Source organism: Salvia hispanica, chromosome 4 (genome assembly GCF_029641045.1).
Source record: "Salvia hispanica isolate PSC_SH4W2 chromosome 4, Shi_PSC_v1, whole genome shotgun sequence".
In the NCBI taxonomy this organism is placed as follows: domain Eukaryota; kingdom Viridiplantae; phylum Streptophyta; class Magnoliopsida; order Lamiales; family Lamiaceae; genus Salvia; species Salvia hispanica.
In genome coordinates, this window is record NC_142695.1 from 36928733 (window position 1) to 36946321 (window position 17589).

Consider the following 17589-nt stretch of genomic DNA (forward strand, 5'->3'; position numbering starts at 1 on the left):
CAAGGCTCGACGACTTCGTCGGCGTACCAAACACCACATTTTGATGTGGATGCATACTATCGTCCCTCGCCCCCAGAGGTACGGGCAATCGCCAGAATTATCCCAAATTCCGGAGAATTTTCCGGATGAACGCACTTTGGGATACCGGCCGATAGGTGGAGGCTTCGCCAGGATCGGCGTCAATGCCGAGGTGGCCGAGGAGGAAGAGGGCGACGACGAGGTTGTGGTGGACGGCGTCTGTCATCCATACAACCAAAAGGAGACGTTGGCTCTGTACGACGCTTGGATCACCGTCTCGTACGATCTTATCATCGAGAATCAACAAACCAGCTTGTGTTTCTGGAAAAAACTCACCGAACTTTACAACGCACGAAGGCCGAAGAAGACCTTTGCCCGCAACGTGAAGATGCTCCGCGGTCATTGGGACCGATGCGACAAAGATGTCAAAATTTTTTGCGCGATATACAGGGTAGAAGAGGCGAATTATCAAAGCGGAGCCAGTGGAGCCGACATTCTGAGAGCAGCGTTGCGGGTCTTTAAAGATGACGTTGGAAAAGATTTCAAGCATGTCGATGTGTGGTCGCAAGTCCACCACCTTGAAAGGTGGGCTGGCGGTGTCTAGTCGGGCTCGAGCTCGAAACGCACGAAGCACACGGCGCGTGACCAAGGCGGCGAAGGCGGCTAGAGCGAGGGGGAGGGGTAGGGGCCGCGACGAATCAAGCCAGGCAAGCTCGGGCTCTGGCACGGGCTCGAACACCCTAATGTCCATGTACCTGCTCGCCACGATGGCTGACACTTCAAAAATGAGTCCACCCTAATTTGAAGCCCATATGGACAAAATTGAGCATATGAAAGCTCAACTTGGTATTCAGTCTCAATCTAACTTGGGTGTGTTAAACAAAATTGGGGAGAATGTATTGTATTGAATTGGTTGATTTGGAGTACCCAACACCATAGTATTTATAGTAGATGTTGGGGACTCAAGATCATAAATACATCTTGGAACAATAATATTTTGAAACAAAACATCACTTTGGTACTCTAATGTCTCTCTATCCAACACTAATATCTCTCTTTCCAACACTCCCCCTCAAGTTAAGTAACGGGATTTCCGATACTTAACTTGTCAAGTACTTTTGTGAAATTCTTTACTCCAACTGCTTTCGTCAAGATATCTGCAAGTTGATCTTCAGACCGAACATATGGAAACTCAATACTTCCTTCCTCAATTTTCTCTTTGATGAAGTGTCTGTCTACTTCAACGTGTTTTGTTCGATCATGCTGGACTGGATTTTCTGCAATGCTGATTGCAGCTTTATTATCACAAAACATTTGACATGTTTTTTGCGATAAAAAGCCGATTTCTTCCATCAATAATCTGAGCCACAATATTTCGGTTAAACCATTTCTGATCCCTCTGAATTCTGCCTCTGCACTCGATAATGCGACGACCTTCTGTTTCTTGCTCTTCCAAGTGACTAGATTTCCTCCAACAAATGTAAAGTACCCAGAAGTAGAATTTCTATCTATTGGATTTCCAGCCCAATCTGCGTCTGTATAACCATGAATTTCTAGATGTCCATTTTTCTTGAACATTATTCCATGATCAAATGTTCCTTTGAGATATCGGACGACTCTCAAAGCTGCTTCAAGGTGATTCATCTGGGGTCGGTGCATAAATTGACTAATCACACTAACTGCATATGCAATATCTGGTCGAGTGTGTGATAAATAGATTAGTTTTCCTACTAACCTTTGATACCTCTCTCGGTCGGCCAGTTCGACTCCTTCTGTTATCTGGAGGCCATGGTTTACTGCAATTGGTGTGTCTGCTGGCTTGCATTCCATCATGCCGGATTCTGCTAGAAGATCTAAAGTGTATTTTTTCTGATTGATGAAGATCCCTTCCTTCGATCTTAGGACTTCAACTCCCAGAAAATACTTGAGTGCCCCCAAATCCTTCATTTCGAATTCTGTTGCCAAATTCTTCTTAAGCTGCTCTATCTCTTCAGAATCGTCTCCTGTGATGATCATATCATCGACATAGATTATTAGGCATGTGATTTTGTTCCCCCTCTTCTTTAGGAATAGAGTGTGATCTGCATTACTTTGTTGATAGTCGTACTTCTTCATGGCTTCTGTAAATCTCCCGAACCAAGCTCTCGGAGACTGTTTTAACCCATACAAAGTTTTCTTCAATTGGCAGACTTCTCCATCTTCAAAGTCACCTTCAAAACCTGGTGGAGCATCCATGTATACTTCCTTCATGAGTTCACCATGTAAGAATGCATTTGTCACATCGAACTGGTGTAGGGGCCAGTCTTTGTTTGCCGCAATGGAGAGCAACACTCGAACGGTGTTCATCTTTGCCACTGGTGAGAATGTTTCCGAGTAATCCACTCCATAGGTCTGAGTGTACCCTTTGGCTACTAACCGAGCCTTGTACCTCTCAAGGTTCCGTCAGGTCTTCGTTTGATGGTAAAGACCCATCTGCATCCTACAGTTCGTTTCCCTTTCGGCAGTCGACACTTCTTCCATGTCTTGTTCCTCTCCAAAGCTTTTAATTCAACCATCATCGCTTCTCTCCAGTGTTTGATATTCAAGGCTTCTTTCACTGATTGTGGGATTTCTTCTTCTCCATAGAGAGCTGCCTCAAAAGCTCTGGCCAATTTTGATAAGTTTGCTTTTGCCACACTACCAACTGGATATCTTGATTTTTTGTTCCCTATTCTCTCTGGGGAGTATCGTTTGGGTGGAACTCCCCGAGTACTTCGATATGGCAAAATATATTGTCCAGTATCTTCATCAATGATCTCCCTTACTCCTTCTGTGATAACATTGTCAGTGTCAATAGTAACAAAGTTTTCAGCAAGATTGTTTACCTCGGATATCGGATGGGGTAGAGTCGGGGTGTCACCTAGTTCCACAGATTGAGTTGTGTTTAAGACATGCTCGGCGACAGTATTAGCTGGCTTCGTTGGATCTTCGGTAGGAGCAGGGTTTGACATAGGCAGCCAACTTATAGAGTCACCAGTTATTTTTTCACTTATTTCCCTCTCCCCCTGACAAGTAAGTTGGGTGCTATAAAAGAACTCAGTTTCTACAAAGGTGCAGTTCATTGTGGTGATGACTTGGCGTTTTGATGGGTCGTAACATCTATACCCTTTCTGATTAATTCCATACCCAATGAAGACACATTTGACAGCACATGGTGATAGTTTTGTACGCTCATGTTTCGGGATATGAACAAAAACTGAACATCCAAATACACGAGGGTGCAAAGAGAGAGCGGGGGGAACTTTAGACATGGTGGATAACATTTGGAGAGGATTTTTCAAGTCAAGAGCTTTGGTAGGGAGACGATTGAGGAGGTAAACTGATGTGGCAACGGCTTCAGGCCAAAAATGATTTGGTACTTTGGAATCAAGCATGATGGCTCGGGTTATTTCTAGGATAAAACGGTTTTTCCTCTCAGCTACCCCGTTTTGCTCTGGAGTGTAAGCACATGATGTTTGGTGGACAAGCCCTTTTTCAATATAAAAATCTTTCATTTTTGTATTGACATATTCCCCCCCATTATCAGACCTGAGAACTCTAATTTTGGTTTGGAATTGTGTGAGAATCATGGTATAAAAGTCACTAAATTTGGAAAAAACATCGGATTTGTTCTTAAGAAAGTAGACCCACGTCATGCGAGTACAATCATCAATAAATAGAACAAAAAATCGAAAACCATTACCCCCACTAACTGGGGCAGGACCCCACACATCAGAATGAATTAATGAAAAAATAGAATCAACTCGGGTGTTACTGGGTTTAAAAGTTTGTCTGTGGCTTTTGGTTAAAACACATGTCTCACAATGAAAAACTGAGTTTTTAACCAGATTTGGAAATAAAATGTTTAAATAACTTGAAGATGGATGTCCTAACCGTCTATGCCACAACCAAGCCTCATCTGAAGTTCCGTGAGCCAGCATTCCCCTGCCAGTTTGAGCTATCTCGTCCACATAATATAATCCGTGGTGTTCAGTGCCACGCCCAATGGTCATCCCCGTCCGAATATCCTGTAAAATGCAAAATTTAGGCTGCATTAAAAGTCTGCAATTGAGCTCTCGTGTTACATGACTGACAGACATCAATTTCTGAGATAAGGTAGGAACATAAAGACAATTGGAAATTTTCAACGTCGGAGATATCTGAATAGTTCCTGCCCCTTCAACTGGAACAAGATCCCCACCGGCTGTTTCAATAAAAACTTTTTTGACTTAGTTAATTCTCCAAAATCTGTCCTATCAAAGGACATAGTATCTGTCGCACCACAATCAAATATCCACCCTCTATCATCTTCTACACTTGTTTTTTTCACTTTACATGCACTTGATTTTTCAAATTTATCCTTCAGAGCTGAAAAACGATTTTTGCACACCAATTGGGGAGTATTATCATATTTTCTGTTTGGAACTAGGTTATTTTGTGTATAATTTTGAGTCTGAGGTGTAATTGGCAATTTATGAGATTTATGGGATATACTTGCAAAGGCATGGGGTGAAAACTGTAATTTTTGAGAATTAGAAGGGTTTGGGGGCAAAGTCCCAAACCCTTTACCTCCTACAGAACGGCTGAATGTAGCTTTCGCCGCTGCTCCATCCTTCTTCCCGTCTATTTCTCTCCCTGCTCCCCACCAGTCGTCGGCCGGAGGTGGCGATGATTTGGTGCCGGTATTGGATACTACTTCGGCATATGATGGCGGTTGGCGACACGCGACGGCGGTGGTGAGTTCCTTCCCGGCGTAGGCAGCCGCTGGCTCTCTCCTAGCAGCGGCGGCTGCTGATCTTCTTGCGGTGGCTGGAGGGGCGGATTCTATCCCGGCAGCAACATTGAGGGAGGATGTTGATTCTCGTCCAGCAGTGGCGGCTGTTGTTTCTCGCCCGGCAGCAGCGGCAGCTGCTTTTCGCCCAGCAGCGGCGGCTGTTGTTTCTCGCCCGGCAGCAGCGACGGCGGTTGTTAATTCTCTCTCGGCAGCAGGTCCTTTTTGAGTTGCGGCGGTCTGTTGTTCGTTGCACCCTTGGTAGGTTGTATCTTTGTATTGGACAATCAATTTTGATATGCTTTCATGGAGCTGTTCAGGATTTAGAATCTGAGGTATTTGGATTGTGATTTTTGTAATTGTGAAATTTTCTGCGGAAGCTGTCGAGCCAGTGACCGATCCACAAGATCGACACTCCTCTGATGCCATGTTAAACAAAATTGGGGGGAATGTATTGTATTGAATTGGTTGATTTGGAGTACCCAACACCATAGTATTTATAGTAGATGTTGGGGACTCAAGATCATAAATACATCTTGGAACAATAATATTTTGAAACAAAACATCACTTTGGTACTCTAATGTCTCTCTATCCAACACTAATATCTCTCTTTCCAACAGGGTGCACCGCCACTGACTTCGGGGGATGATTCGCCGGCAGAGTAGTTTTTATAATTTGATTTTGAGTAATTTAATTATGTATTTTTAAATTTTTTTAGGATTTTAATTATGTATTTTTTTTATATTTTAGGCCTTTAAATTGTCATTTTTTATTTTATTTAATGAAGTGTGTTTTTATTAATTGAATTTGTTGAAATTAAAAATAAAAAATGAAATTGAATGAATAGTTAAGGATGAGATGGTTAAGAAATGGAGGGATGCAGGTGCTGTCTCTTAGTTAAGAGATCGGCAGAAAAGTACAGTGGAGCTCATGAATAGTTAAGAGATAAATAAGAGATAGCGTTGTTGATGGTCTTACAAATAATCTGTAGAAGAATTATAAGCTCACAAACAAATTAAGCAATACACTTTTTTGTAGGACCGGTGAAACACTTTTGAAATGACGTTTTTTTTAATAATCTCAGTTCTCACACATAAAATGCAACCTAATGTGTGTCTTTCGACATTGAGCAGGTTTTAAATCCAGATAATACTATACTTGCTTCTTTATATAAAGAACCAATCCAATACGCAATCGCAGTAGATTGAATATGCCTAAAAACCAACTAAGGGTCATGCTTCAAGCCTTCAATCAATCTTGTGATCTATTCATCATTATATATATCGAGTGCACAACTGAACGAAAGGAGATAGGAACCGGAGAATCTGGGCCTGTATAGTTCCTTGAATAAGCACATTGACAGAATTCTAGCTACAAATGGAAACAAAATCTACAAATAGTTCCTCTAAATAATACTAGTACCAACAGAAATGCCATCCTCACTGGGACTTATTTCTCTTTCAATTTTGATAATCAAACAAGCTTTCCATCAACCTTAGACGTAAAAACTAAAACCAAAGCTAACAGACTTCAGGTTTATCCATGACAACTTCTGTTTCACTCGAAAGTTTAACAGGAGGGGTACCTACAAAGTTATGACGATAACTAAAATGTTGTCGACTCTCCAGTCTCCTCATCATGAAGGGGCCAATCTTTAGCCTCCTGCCAAATTCAACTTAAGCAAATGAGGCAGTAACTCCAGCTTCACATCAAGGAAAGCTTTCACCTTTCATATTCCCCACAAACACCATATACAATAACAATATGCCCAATCCATAATTAACCAAAAATAACTCCAACACAACCTCCGAAAAACAAAACAGGTATGGATCAAATAGAGATAAGGAATTCAACATCAAAATCAGCATGAAAACTAATATTCCTATGTGAATTATTCCACAGATACGAAAATCGTTGACATTAGGAAAACGTCTATGAATAACTAAACATGATTTGCACAGTGTAGAATCCCAAAATCAGAATATCCACAATATGTGGAGTATCATTGCCTCAAAAGATGTAACAATAAGACCAAACCATACTACCATAAAGCTAATCATCAAAAGCATCAAACTTTAAATGTAGAAGGCTGCGGTAGTGACAACGGACCTCTCCTCGACTCATTGTCATCCAAAAGCCTATTAACCCTCTTCTTCTGACAATACTGCCGATCAAAATGCTTCACCTACCAAACACAAAATTCAGAATAAAATCAGTATGATCAATAATGAAAATCCATAATCTGTTTGATGATATAGAAATTACCCAAGTGGGTCTGCACTGCTTCACATAGGCCTCCCTGCTTTGCTTGCATTCGACTGGGTAAAGCAGCCCTACCGACGCAATTTCTGTGGGCTTCTTGTTCGATTGTTCCTCTAGACACGTATAGAACGCATCCCGCGCCTTCCGCCATTCAGATTTTGTAAAAAAAGAGAGAAATTTATCGTCTTCGAGATTGTAATAGGGCACGGAAAAAATACAATTTGACGCCATTCAATTTTGAGAGATGTAGGAGGTAGGAATTTACCTTGTAGCAAGCTAATCTCGCTTGCGATAGAACATCTGTATGAACTGTATCGAGGGCTTGGGACGACCGAGTTTCCAACGCCATCTCTTTCCTCCAGAAATCGAATTTCGTTTCCTGAATCTTCTCTTTTGCTTCGTGAATTGGGGAAGAAGAAAGGGGAAACGCAAAGGGTACCTGGGCCTGACGTTAGTTGGGCCTTTAACTACTATAGGCCCGTTAAAATATCATCTCATGAATCAATAATCATGAATATTTTAATCTTCTCATTTAAACTTATCTTTTGATATGCTCAAATCTCTCTTCAAAAATCTGGTTGTCATCTTCCTTGTCTAACTTTCCACTCTTATTTGCAAATCCTCTCTTTCATGTGAACTTCTTGAATATACACAATTTTTTCTACAGCTTTAACGGTTTGGATTGAAAGATGGATGACTATTATCGTTGATATTAGTTGTCGAGGGGAATGAAACCATTTCAAAATGAGTTTAAATTGGTTGACTATAAATGGTTATATGCAAAGATTAAATAATTAAATTTGTGAAAGCTATGTGGTTTTCATTAAATTTTAGGAAGAATTTGTAGAAACTCTTGGAAAATTAACTGCAAAATTTTGTTGAGGTGTGCAGAAGTAATTCCAATTGAATTGAGGGAATGGCTTGGCATGCATTAAATTGTGGGAAGCATTGATCCATGTTTAAAAAAAACTCATTGTGGTAAGAGAGATAACTGATGGCCTCGCCACTACCACAATTTGTGGATGAAATCACATCTTAGAGAGAGAATGGTTGGTACGATGTGGGTGTGAGGAAGAATATTAAAGGAGGGGCATTTGCCCCGTCTCATATTGTTAACTCAGGTATATATTACTTATTTCAAAAATTATTTTTTTTAATTATCATTAAATGCCCCTCTTCAAATTCTTAAAATTTCTTAATACGTAACTTTGCTCCTTGTTCTACAAATTCCTGGCTCCGCCCTTGGGGTAGGCCGGATTAATCGGCACTATTTTGCTATTCTTTTTTTTTTATAACACAAAAATTTTAGAAAAATTAAAATAGTTGAGCATAAATTTCTCATCTTTTAAATATTTCTTGAAATGTTGCCTTTTTATCATTGTTGGAGCATAATGTTAAATGTAATTCTTCTATGTAAAGGGTGAGATTAAGATTTTAGATTAATGCAAAAAATAAATTTAAAATGCATAAATTCATAAAATTAAAATAAATAAAATTGAATTGGTCGGTTTAATTGGTAATCCTATAACACTAGACTGTGTTACTCGATTAACCAATAACGAAATAATCCTATACCCACTTCGAGAATAACCATGTATTTTCCATCCCGTGCCCGCAGTGGCAACATAGTTGGCAACGGAGGGGCAGATCTTGCTGCAATGAGCCTGAGTTCGAATCCCACTACTGTCATGTAGTTGCTTCAATCTCTCAGGCACAAGTGTGAGACCTCGGGAGATAGGCTTCTGGCAGCCAGTGGGTTAAGGCCTCCCCCTTAATGGGTTACTGTGTACCCTGACTGAACCCCCTCACATGATGTTGAGCTGGAGTGTGGGGGCCGCCAAGGCGGCGGAATCGCATTTTTTGTTGCAATGTATTTTCCATCCCTAGATCTAACGTAACCGATCAAAAACAATATTACATGCCCATACACTCAATAGTTTCAAACCTAGAAACATGTTATAAGAAGCAAAAAATGATGAATAAGAAAGAGTAATGATAAACAATCAAATTTTGTACAACCAAAATAAAGTTATATTAATAATTTGATGTATTAATTATATATTAAAATTATAAATATAGTAAGTGGATAAGTTAAAAAGACTTATTAGCCTTTAACCTCATTTTTTATATTTATATTTGAATTTTCTTTCTATTATTTTTAAAATTTGAATTAAAGTAGGCACTAGTTACATATATAATTCTTAAAAAATAAAAAAATTATAAAAAATCATAAATATATAACTACAATATTATGCACTTTCCATATACTATATATGTATCTAATATTTTAATTAAATTTATAAATAAACTTATTTTTTGTCAAATAAACAAAAATTTGATTGTACAAAATTTGGTCACGTACATTTGTTGAATAAGAAAAGTGTGAATAAATAGTTAGGTATGGAGAAAATAATGTAAAAAGTAATGGTTGGATTTGATCCCAAAAGTCGATGGTACTTTACTCTACAACTCCCAAAGTTTATTATACATCAAGGACGGAAATGACCCCCATAAAACACAACCCCCACCATTATCGTTGCTTCTTGTTCGGCCACGTCACCAACACTTTCCCATCTCACTCACACCAAACCAAATAAGAAAAGATTATGTCTCCGACAGTCTGCTCATCGGTACCACTAATTTGATTTAATGAAACCAACAAGTTAGCGGAAAAACTGTACAATTGTTATTAAAGGGGGCAACACAATTTTGATGTTCTCGTTTCCTCTTTTATTTTATTTTTTTGGAGTTTTTTAGCACGGTGGTGTGGAGAAGGATAGCCGACAACTGTCTGATGTATTGCATGAATGAACCGATTAAAAAAGGAGGGTTGGGAATTGCAGTAAACCCTAATTCATGATTTCAATTCGGATCTGATCCCTTGTTTTTTGCAGATTGGATTTGATCGGAAAAATTGAGGGGAGAATAGTATAGTTGACAGAAGAGAGTGGGCACACGATGGTAGTTGTATAGAGCTATACCTTTGTGTGCTCACTTCTTTTCTGTCACCTTATCTCTCTTTCCCAACAAGGAACACACACTCACCGACGCCATTTTTCGAGCTCTTAATTTATTTGTTGGAGCTTCCATTTCTTTATTTTTTGATTTACTGGAATGCGATATGAATTTGTTCCATTAGGCTATGAGTTTCTGAGCATATCGCCAGCATTGTTTGCACAATGCTATTAATTTCTTGATATTTCCCGTATCAAATACTCCCTACATTTGATTAAGCTAAAAAAAATTGGAATTGGAGTTCCTTAATTCTTGCCTTTTCACATTTCAATCCATGCTCTCTTTTTTTTTTTCTCTAAATAGGAACTACTCAATAAGAGATTGAGATATTCATTAATGTAATTCTTCCAACTTTTTAGCATGATGGTCAAATCTGTCCTCATTACCTCAAAAATTAATCTCTCAATTTAGACACAGAACATTTGTTGACAGTGACTTTAACTATAGAATATCTACAAGTGAAATCAATTTGTGAGTTTCTATAATAGTTTATTTTATCCACACGATCGAATAAATATAGATTGGAGTGAGAGTAATAGTATATATGACATGAATGTAGTCCAAATCTAAATGAAACTGCAACTTTTTAGGAACTTCAATCAATACTTTTTTGGCTCAACTCAAGTGGACAATTGAGATGAATGACATCTTAATTTAATTAGCAATCTTGTTTAGGGCTGGGGAAAAATACCGAAATACCGGCCTTATCGTACCGAAAAAATATCGAAAATACCGAATTTTCGGTATATCGTGACTTTCGGTATGGTATGATACCTTACCGAAAGATTCCGGTAAGGTAACGGTATGAATTTTCAAATACCGCGGTATACCGCTGCATACCGAAATTCGGTATATACCGTAAATTAAGGTATATACCGTAAATTAAGGTATATACCACAAAAATATAAACACAATTATATATAAAATATATTTTATATACTTTTAAATTATAAAATCTATTGTGAAATATAAATATAATTATGAATAAATTATATTTAATTTATTTTTAAAATTATAAATTATAAATAATATTTTAAAAACTCTAATTTTCTATTTTAATTGATGTTGAAAGTCAGGTATACCGCAAAAGTAAGGTATACCAAACTTCGGTACGGTATATACCGAAAATGAGGTACGGTATCGGTATAAAAATTTATCATACCGAAAATAAGGTATGCCGAAGTTCGGTATACCGAAAACTTTGATAAGGTAAAGGTATGACTTTTTCACATACCGTATTTACGGTAAGGTATACGGTATGGTGGTTTCGGTAAGGTATACCTTACCTACCCACCCCTAATCTTGTTCGTATTTTTCACTTTGTTAGGGTGCTTTCCAGAATGAATAGATGGGATCTTAACTAAGGATAATTAATGACTATGATATTGTTTTAGTTATTGCGATTTTCAAAATGTTGTCCAACTCAAAGTTCTCTTTATATATCAACTATATTATGTATGCCTTTTAAAAGGGAGAAACAGGTATAAACCACCGTACTGAATTAGCAGACTGTTACTACAGCACATCCTCACTTCTACTTACACATATGTAAACATGGTAACTACTCATGAAGGGTTTCTTTAATGAAAAATAAAATTAGATTCTTTCAAGAAATTAAGAACCAGTATCAACGGAACTGATTGTGCAATGTTTCTTGAAATTTGTATGTTGATGTTAGTCTTGTCATATAACGGTCACTAGAAGATGGTTTTATGTTTCTGGTTTTATTGTAATTGCCAAATTATGGTCGTAGACTAATAGTTATAAAATATTCATTCTTTTGAGTTTTGATGTGGTTACTGCTCATGGTATTTACCAGTGTAATTTAGGTGAATAATAACAAGTATGGTTTTGAAGGCTTTAAGAAATTTTGAAAGCTCTTGTGTGTTGGTGGTCTTTTAGTGTTGTTGTGGAAGAAGAATAGGTGAAACTAGGTTTCTTAAGAATTAAGAGAGATTTAACGATCATGGTATAGATGGATCAAAGTAGGAGAGAAAGCAAGGATTATTGTTGGGGCAACAAATGTATTGGAAGAATCATTATTTTATTTTTTTTGATGAATAAATAAATCAAATAGAACAAAAACCAACGTTTACATCATACACTCAGGCATACCCGAGGACATACAATAGAGAAGCCATAAGTCGGCTAGAATAAAGCAACATGGTAAAGACCAAGAGACAAACATTACGGGCCAAGCCCCAAACAATGACGAACACGAATCAAGCCACCCATCTAAACCCAGAGTGGGCGGGCCTCGTTAAAACCCCTTGGGGAAAAAACCCCATGGGATAAAACTCCCCAAGGGGAAAAAGAGTACCCTTATGAGTGACTCAAAGAGTGTCGTACACCAAAAATAACTAAAACCTGTGGGCTTCATCATCTGTCTGGAAGGTGGAGAAGAACCTGCTCGTGTGGAAAGTGTGAGTACAAAATGTTGTAGGTAGCTTCTTTGATCTCAAAAATGACCCTAGCTGCATCCCAAGCTTTCCCATAAAAAATAATCTTGTTCCAAGTCCTCCAAAGCGCGTACCCAAGTTTCAGCCCTTGCGGGTTCACCCATCCCGTCGAAGGTAGGAGGCTTTTGGTCTAGGAATAGCTTCACGAATTCCCTATCTACTCGGGGAGGTGGTGGTGGCGGTCTTGGTTGCGTCACGCTTTCTTCTTCCGAAGCTTGGGAAGAAGGCTCCTCGTTCGCACGTCTTACGTTGCGTCTAGGCGGCATTCTGATTCATTTTCACTCGAGTTGTTAGCGCACTTATTCAAACCCAAAATAGCGATGTGGTATATTTGAAAGAAAATTTAACTCCTTCTATAGGTAGGGTCCAAGGAAAGACCACACAATAGCAGTTGTAAGGAAAAACAGTTGTGCAAGAGAAAACATAATAAAGTTGCACCACAAGGTGGAAAACACTTGGAAGAAAATAGAACGAACAAGTATATTCACGCAATAAGGATGGAAAAGAGTGAAGACGGCTCATTGCAAGATGATAAAATAAAAGGTGCGAATTCCCCATTAAATCTCAAAAGTGGTCCCAAAAGGTCTTGGTACAATGAACGAAAAGGAGCAAAACAATTGCGAAAGAAAATGACAACGTAAATAGAGGTTCTAGAATTCAAAACATGGGGAAAGGAAAAACAAAAATCACTATTCGAGCACTAGACATCTCCGCCCTCGTCCTCTTCCGGTTCTTCCGACTCTCCAACACTTTCCTCGTTCGAGCTCTCTCCCTTCTCTGCGGGTCCCATCTCCTCGTCTCTCTTCCCGTCGCTTAGGGGCGAAGGGATTGAGGTAAGCATCTCTTCGGCCTCTCTTATGATCCTTCGAGGGGCCAAAATACGCATCCTAAGTGTCCTCCTTTGGGGAACGCGAGTGACGTGCGGCTCCTCATCATCGTGATACTTCATTCGACGTGCTGCTCCTGGAGAGTACTTTTGCGTTGGCGGATGGAGTGGAGGTCCGTCAACGGCGGCAGACATGGCCGGAAGTAAGACTCCTATTAGGCCGACGAAGTCTCCTCGAGGCGTATATTTGGGCGGGCTAAACCAGGTGTAGGATACTGAGGCTTGAGCGGTCCACTCGTTCCAAGGGGAAGGTAGTATATGGATAAGTCGCATGATTCCCTCGTGATGGGTAGTTCCATACGCGTAAGCGTCCAGCCAGTGACCGTAGAAATCGATGACGAAGTTCAGGAGGAACTGCTTTCCGTCCCATTCCAGCTCTCTATAGCGTTCCACCGGAAAGTTCCTATTCTTGGCATAGCGGTGACGCATAAGGGCGTGATAGGGTTGAACCATCTACATAAAGAGGAAAAGGAACAAGTCAGCACCGCCACAAATGGTAAAAAGAGTAACAAGTGTGTATGGTTCCAAGTGGTGCTGCGAAAAAGGATAGATATGCGTAAAAGCAAAAGATGGCAGTACGAAGATAATATCGTCGGACATTCTCGTTCCTAAGGAAGCTATTCGTGCATTTCCTCTCACGATTCGTCGAGTTCCATATGCACTAACGGCCTTATACTAGTCATTTCATGTTCCTATTGTTGGTACAAGCGCTGTGATCGTATAGCTAAGACATGCTAGGTTCAAAAGTCCAGGTCTAAGCATCGCAACATTCAACATAATCACATTCGCATTTCACAATTTTCACAAGTTCTCATACACATTCGACAGATCATCATTCGAGAAGCATCACTTCACATTCACAATATTTCCAACACTTAAGGCATGCTTCTCACAAAAATAACACTTTCCACCGAAATTTCCAAGAGCATAAAATTTCAATCATTGAAATATTATGTACCTCTTTCTTCGTGGTTGAACGAGACGAGTTGCGGTGTTGAGCCTTCCATATTCAGTTCGTTAGAAAAATAAGATTACAAGGACAACTTAAATTTTGAAAAGACTCTTGGGTCCAGAGCTGAAAGAACTGAGGCTCTGATACCAACTGTAACAGCCCGCTTTCCTAGGCTACAATAAATGCGGCGACTGCTACCAAAACGGACTTAAAGAATTCAACATAGGCTAGGGTTTCATTTAAAGAGTTTTGACCAAAGATTTAAAGGAACTATCAGAGCATTTAAAACAACAACTCAACCTAGAAGCTTAAATAAGAAAAAGGAGGGTATCATAAATTACGATCAAAAATCTCAAGAGTATGACATAGTTTCCAAGACAAAAACCACAAGATAGTCTAAGGCCTCTAAACCGAAAGGAGAGTGCAAAATATTCAAAATAAACATAAGTGTATCAAAAACTCAGCGGAAAGCGACCAAGAGAAAGAGTAGCTATGTATGAAGACACAACTACGCTTGAAGTTCAAAACAACCATCTTAATTAATTATCATGCTCAACACCCGCCACCGCTCGTCATCGTTCAACCTGCACATAAGGAAAACACATGCAGGGCTGAGTATTTTGAAATACTCAGTGAGCTCGTTGCCAAAACATTTTAAAAGTTATGCCACCCTTACCAAGTGAACTCGAGTTTTAAGCAGTTATAAGATAATATCACGAGTATCACAAAATATATTTTCCATAGACTGGCCAGTTAAATAACTCCCCACTTTTCTCATCAAAATCCACAATCACAATCTTTCCATGGTGCGACGAAAGTGTGGCCACACTTTTCGCCCACGAGACCGGCCGACTAGCAAGGACGGCTCCCGATCCCCTCGTGTACACAGCCTGGTAGGGTTTGCGGCCCGTACTCAGACCCGAATTCGTTTAAACATATCCATAGCCCTATAGCCCAATGGAGCGAACTCTCAAACTGGGCATCAAGCGCACAATATCACAACAAAACAGACATAGGCATGGCATAACAGTTAAACCACCCTTATTTCTCCACATTCATAAATTTGCACATAAAAGAGTTTAAGAGTACAGCCCACCTCGACTGCTTAGGTTTCAAGTATGTTCTTTCCTTTGTTATCCGGCTTCGCAACTGAGGTGTCACCTTTTTAATCACATAGACACATATCACAAATCAGATTCAATACAACCTCCTAACTCATGCATGTCTCAACGCTCTTCCCTTTTCCCACCGATCTATTTTAGCATCATTAATCAATCAAGATCATGTTCATCGCATAAGTTCCATTCGCATCTCAACTCTAGATCTAACATCAACATATGTCACACAAGAGTATTTAGCCATCAAACACACACCACACAAACACAACACACACACACACGACACACACACACACACGCCACACATACACACGCCACACACATGTATACATATTCCCATATCCCTTTTTATCCCACTTTCACTCAAACAAGATGCATGAGGGTTCAAGAATACCGATTAATCGGTTAGAAAAAAGAGGAATCGAGAAAGAAGAGGAATCGAGTAGAAACGAAGAAGATGAATATAAAAATACCTTATGAGAAAAACGAACGGTAGAAATTAAGTATTAGACTCGGTTCTTCAAGATTCTTGGATTGAACTTCAATTCTTCTTCAAAAGATGACAAAATATAGAAGAAAATTTGGAGAGAGTGGAGAAGGGAGGGGGCGAAAATTATGGGTAGGGGGCGAAAATTTGTGATGGCTAGGGTTAGGTTTTTGGCTTCTTATTTATAGAGTTCAATAAGATCTTTAGGTAAATAAAATAGAATATTTGGTAAGATCTTATTCTCCACAATTAAATAAATAAATATTGTGAAGTAGGGAAGAAGAATTAACAAAAATAGACTAGGGTATCAAGGCATGAGATTTTTGAGACATATGGCTCCCAATTAGCCAAGATTTTGTTTTGGTATATTTTACGGAGTAGAATAAAATATCACAGAGCAAATTAAAAATAAGAATCCTCCCAACTAGGGATTGAAATAGGCGTTCCCTATGCCTTTTAAATAAGACATGGATTTTTAATATTAACTAAAATAAGATAAGGCAAGATCTCTTGAGGTATGGAAAGATTTGGTAGAATATTTAAATTCTAGGTATGGAAGAAAATTAAATAAGGGGTTAACTAAAATAAAATAATTATTTCCTTCCCACAATAGGTGATTTTCGAAAATCACCAAGAAATAAAGGGGGCGATTTTTCTCTCTTTAAAATAAGGAATAATTGGGTCTTGAATTTAATTTGGATAAATATCCCAAGAATTAAATTAAAACCCGGAAAAATAGAATTCCTTCTCCAAAAGTCAAGGGGGTCGAAAATCTCAAGAATTGGGTGGCTAGTATTTATGAAAAATTTCACTTATATTCTCACTCACCCTTAAACAAATAATTCATCTCATAATTTAAAAAATCACATGCCACATCATATAATCATCAAGTTTGACTTTTCAAACTTCCAACGCAAACCCTAGACTCGACTCGGCCATAGCATCTCATGAAATAAATGCATTCATAAATTAATTCACGTCTCCACGTCATCAATAATAAATTTTAGGACTCTAAAATTAGGGTTCGGAAATTCGGGATGTTACATCTGTTAGAGTTTGTATACTAGAAATCACGTTTCGAGTGATTGAATACTGCAAAACTCTTATTTTATTTTTCAATGAATAAAACAGATTATTTTTGTCATAATGTTGTTATGTTTTACATTTAATGGATGTTATTACATGTTTAAATGTATAAGTTAACTTAACAAAGTCTAAGTCTTTGTTTTAGTAGACCGGTTGTGGGCGTCGTCCACTTTAAGGTAACACGGTCAGTTCTAAATAAAGAAAAAGATGAATTTCACAACCTAGATGGAATTTGACTATCCATCGAGAAAGGTTGCAATGTCAGTCCGCATATTTCTAAGCCTTACTGAAATAAGATGACATTGGTGTGGTATAGCACTGAACGGATCTAACAGCAAGACTTGTCCTTGGGCTATCTACTGAAAGGCGAGGTCTTGATAATATTTGTTTCTTAATCAATGTAGGTTAGCATTAAGCATACGGTATTGATTATGCATTACTTTGACTTATCAAATGGTGCGGGTTTTTCGTATCCCAATGATCCTGATATATTGGGTAGTGGTGATCAATATCTAG

The 17589-nt window shown here is 38.7% G+C and overlaps 2 protein-coding genes across 3 annotated transcripts; both read right to left on the reverse strand.

Annotated features, from left to right (window-relative positions):
* Positions 1-6118: 6118 nt before the first annotated feature.
* On the reverse strand, positions 6119-7500 carry LOC148928579 (Cytochrome c oxidase, subunit Vib family protein). 2 transcript variants are annotated; one of them, XM_089070185.1, is made up of 4 exons: positions 7336-7496; positions 7074-7211; positions 6918-6993; positions 6119-6470 (listed from the first exon to the last, which is right to left on the reverse strand). In XM_089070185.1, the coding sequence occupies exons 1-4, from the start codon at positions 7417-7419 to the stop codon at positions 6463-6465; spliced, it is 306 nt and encodes a 101-aa protein (XP_088926311.1). In that variant the 5' UTR covers positions 7420-7496; the 3' UTR covers positions 6119-6462. The 2 variants fall into 2 exon arrangements, with proteins under 2 accessions (XP_088926311.1, XP_088926310.1); XM_089070184.1 differs by lacking the exon at positions 6119-6470 and having other exon boundaries at positions 6676-6993; positions 7336-7500.
* Positions 7501-13244: 5744 nt separating this feature from the next.
* On the reverse strand, positions 13245-13883 carry LOC148928580 (uncharacterized). The gene has a single exon (XM_089056713.1). It carries the CDS (start codon positions 13881-13883, stop codon positions 13245-13247), a length of 639 nt encoding a protein of 212 aa, XP_088912839.1.
* Positions 13884-17589: the final 3706 nt, after the last annotated feature.

Bases quoted from the DNA above. Each gene is read 5' to 3' on its own strand.
- LOC148928579 (XM_089070184.1), bottom strand. From the start codon at position 7,419: ATGGCGTTGGAAACTCGGTCGTCCCAAGCCCTCGATACAGTTCATACA. The intron at 7,212-7,335 runs GTAAATTCCTAC...GAATGGCGGAAG, and splicing joins CGAGATTAGCTTGCTACAAG to GCGCGGGATGCGTTCTATAC. The intron at 6,994-7,073 runs GTAATTTCTATA...TGTGTTTGGTAG, and splicing joins AGCAGTGCAGACCCACTTGG to GTGAAGCATTTTGATCGGCA.
- LOC148928580 (XM_089056713.1), bottom strand. From the start codon at position 13,883: ATGGTTCAACCCTATCACGCCCTTATGCGTCACCGCTATGCCAAGAAT.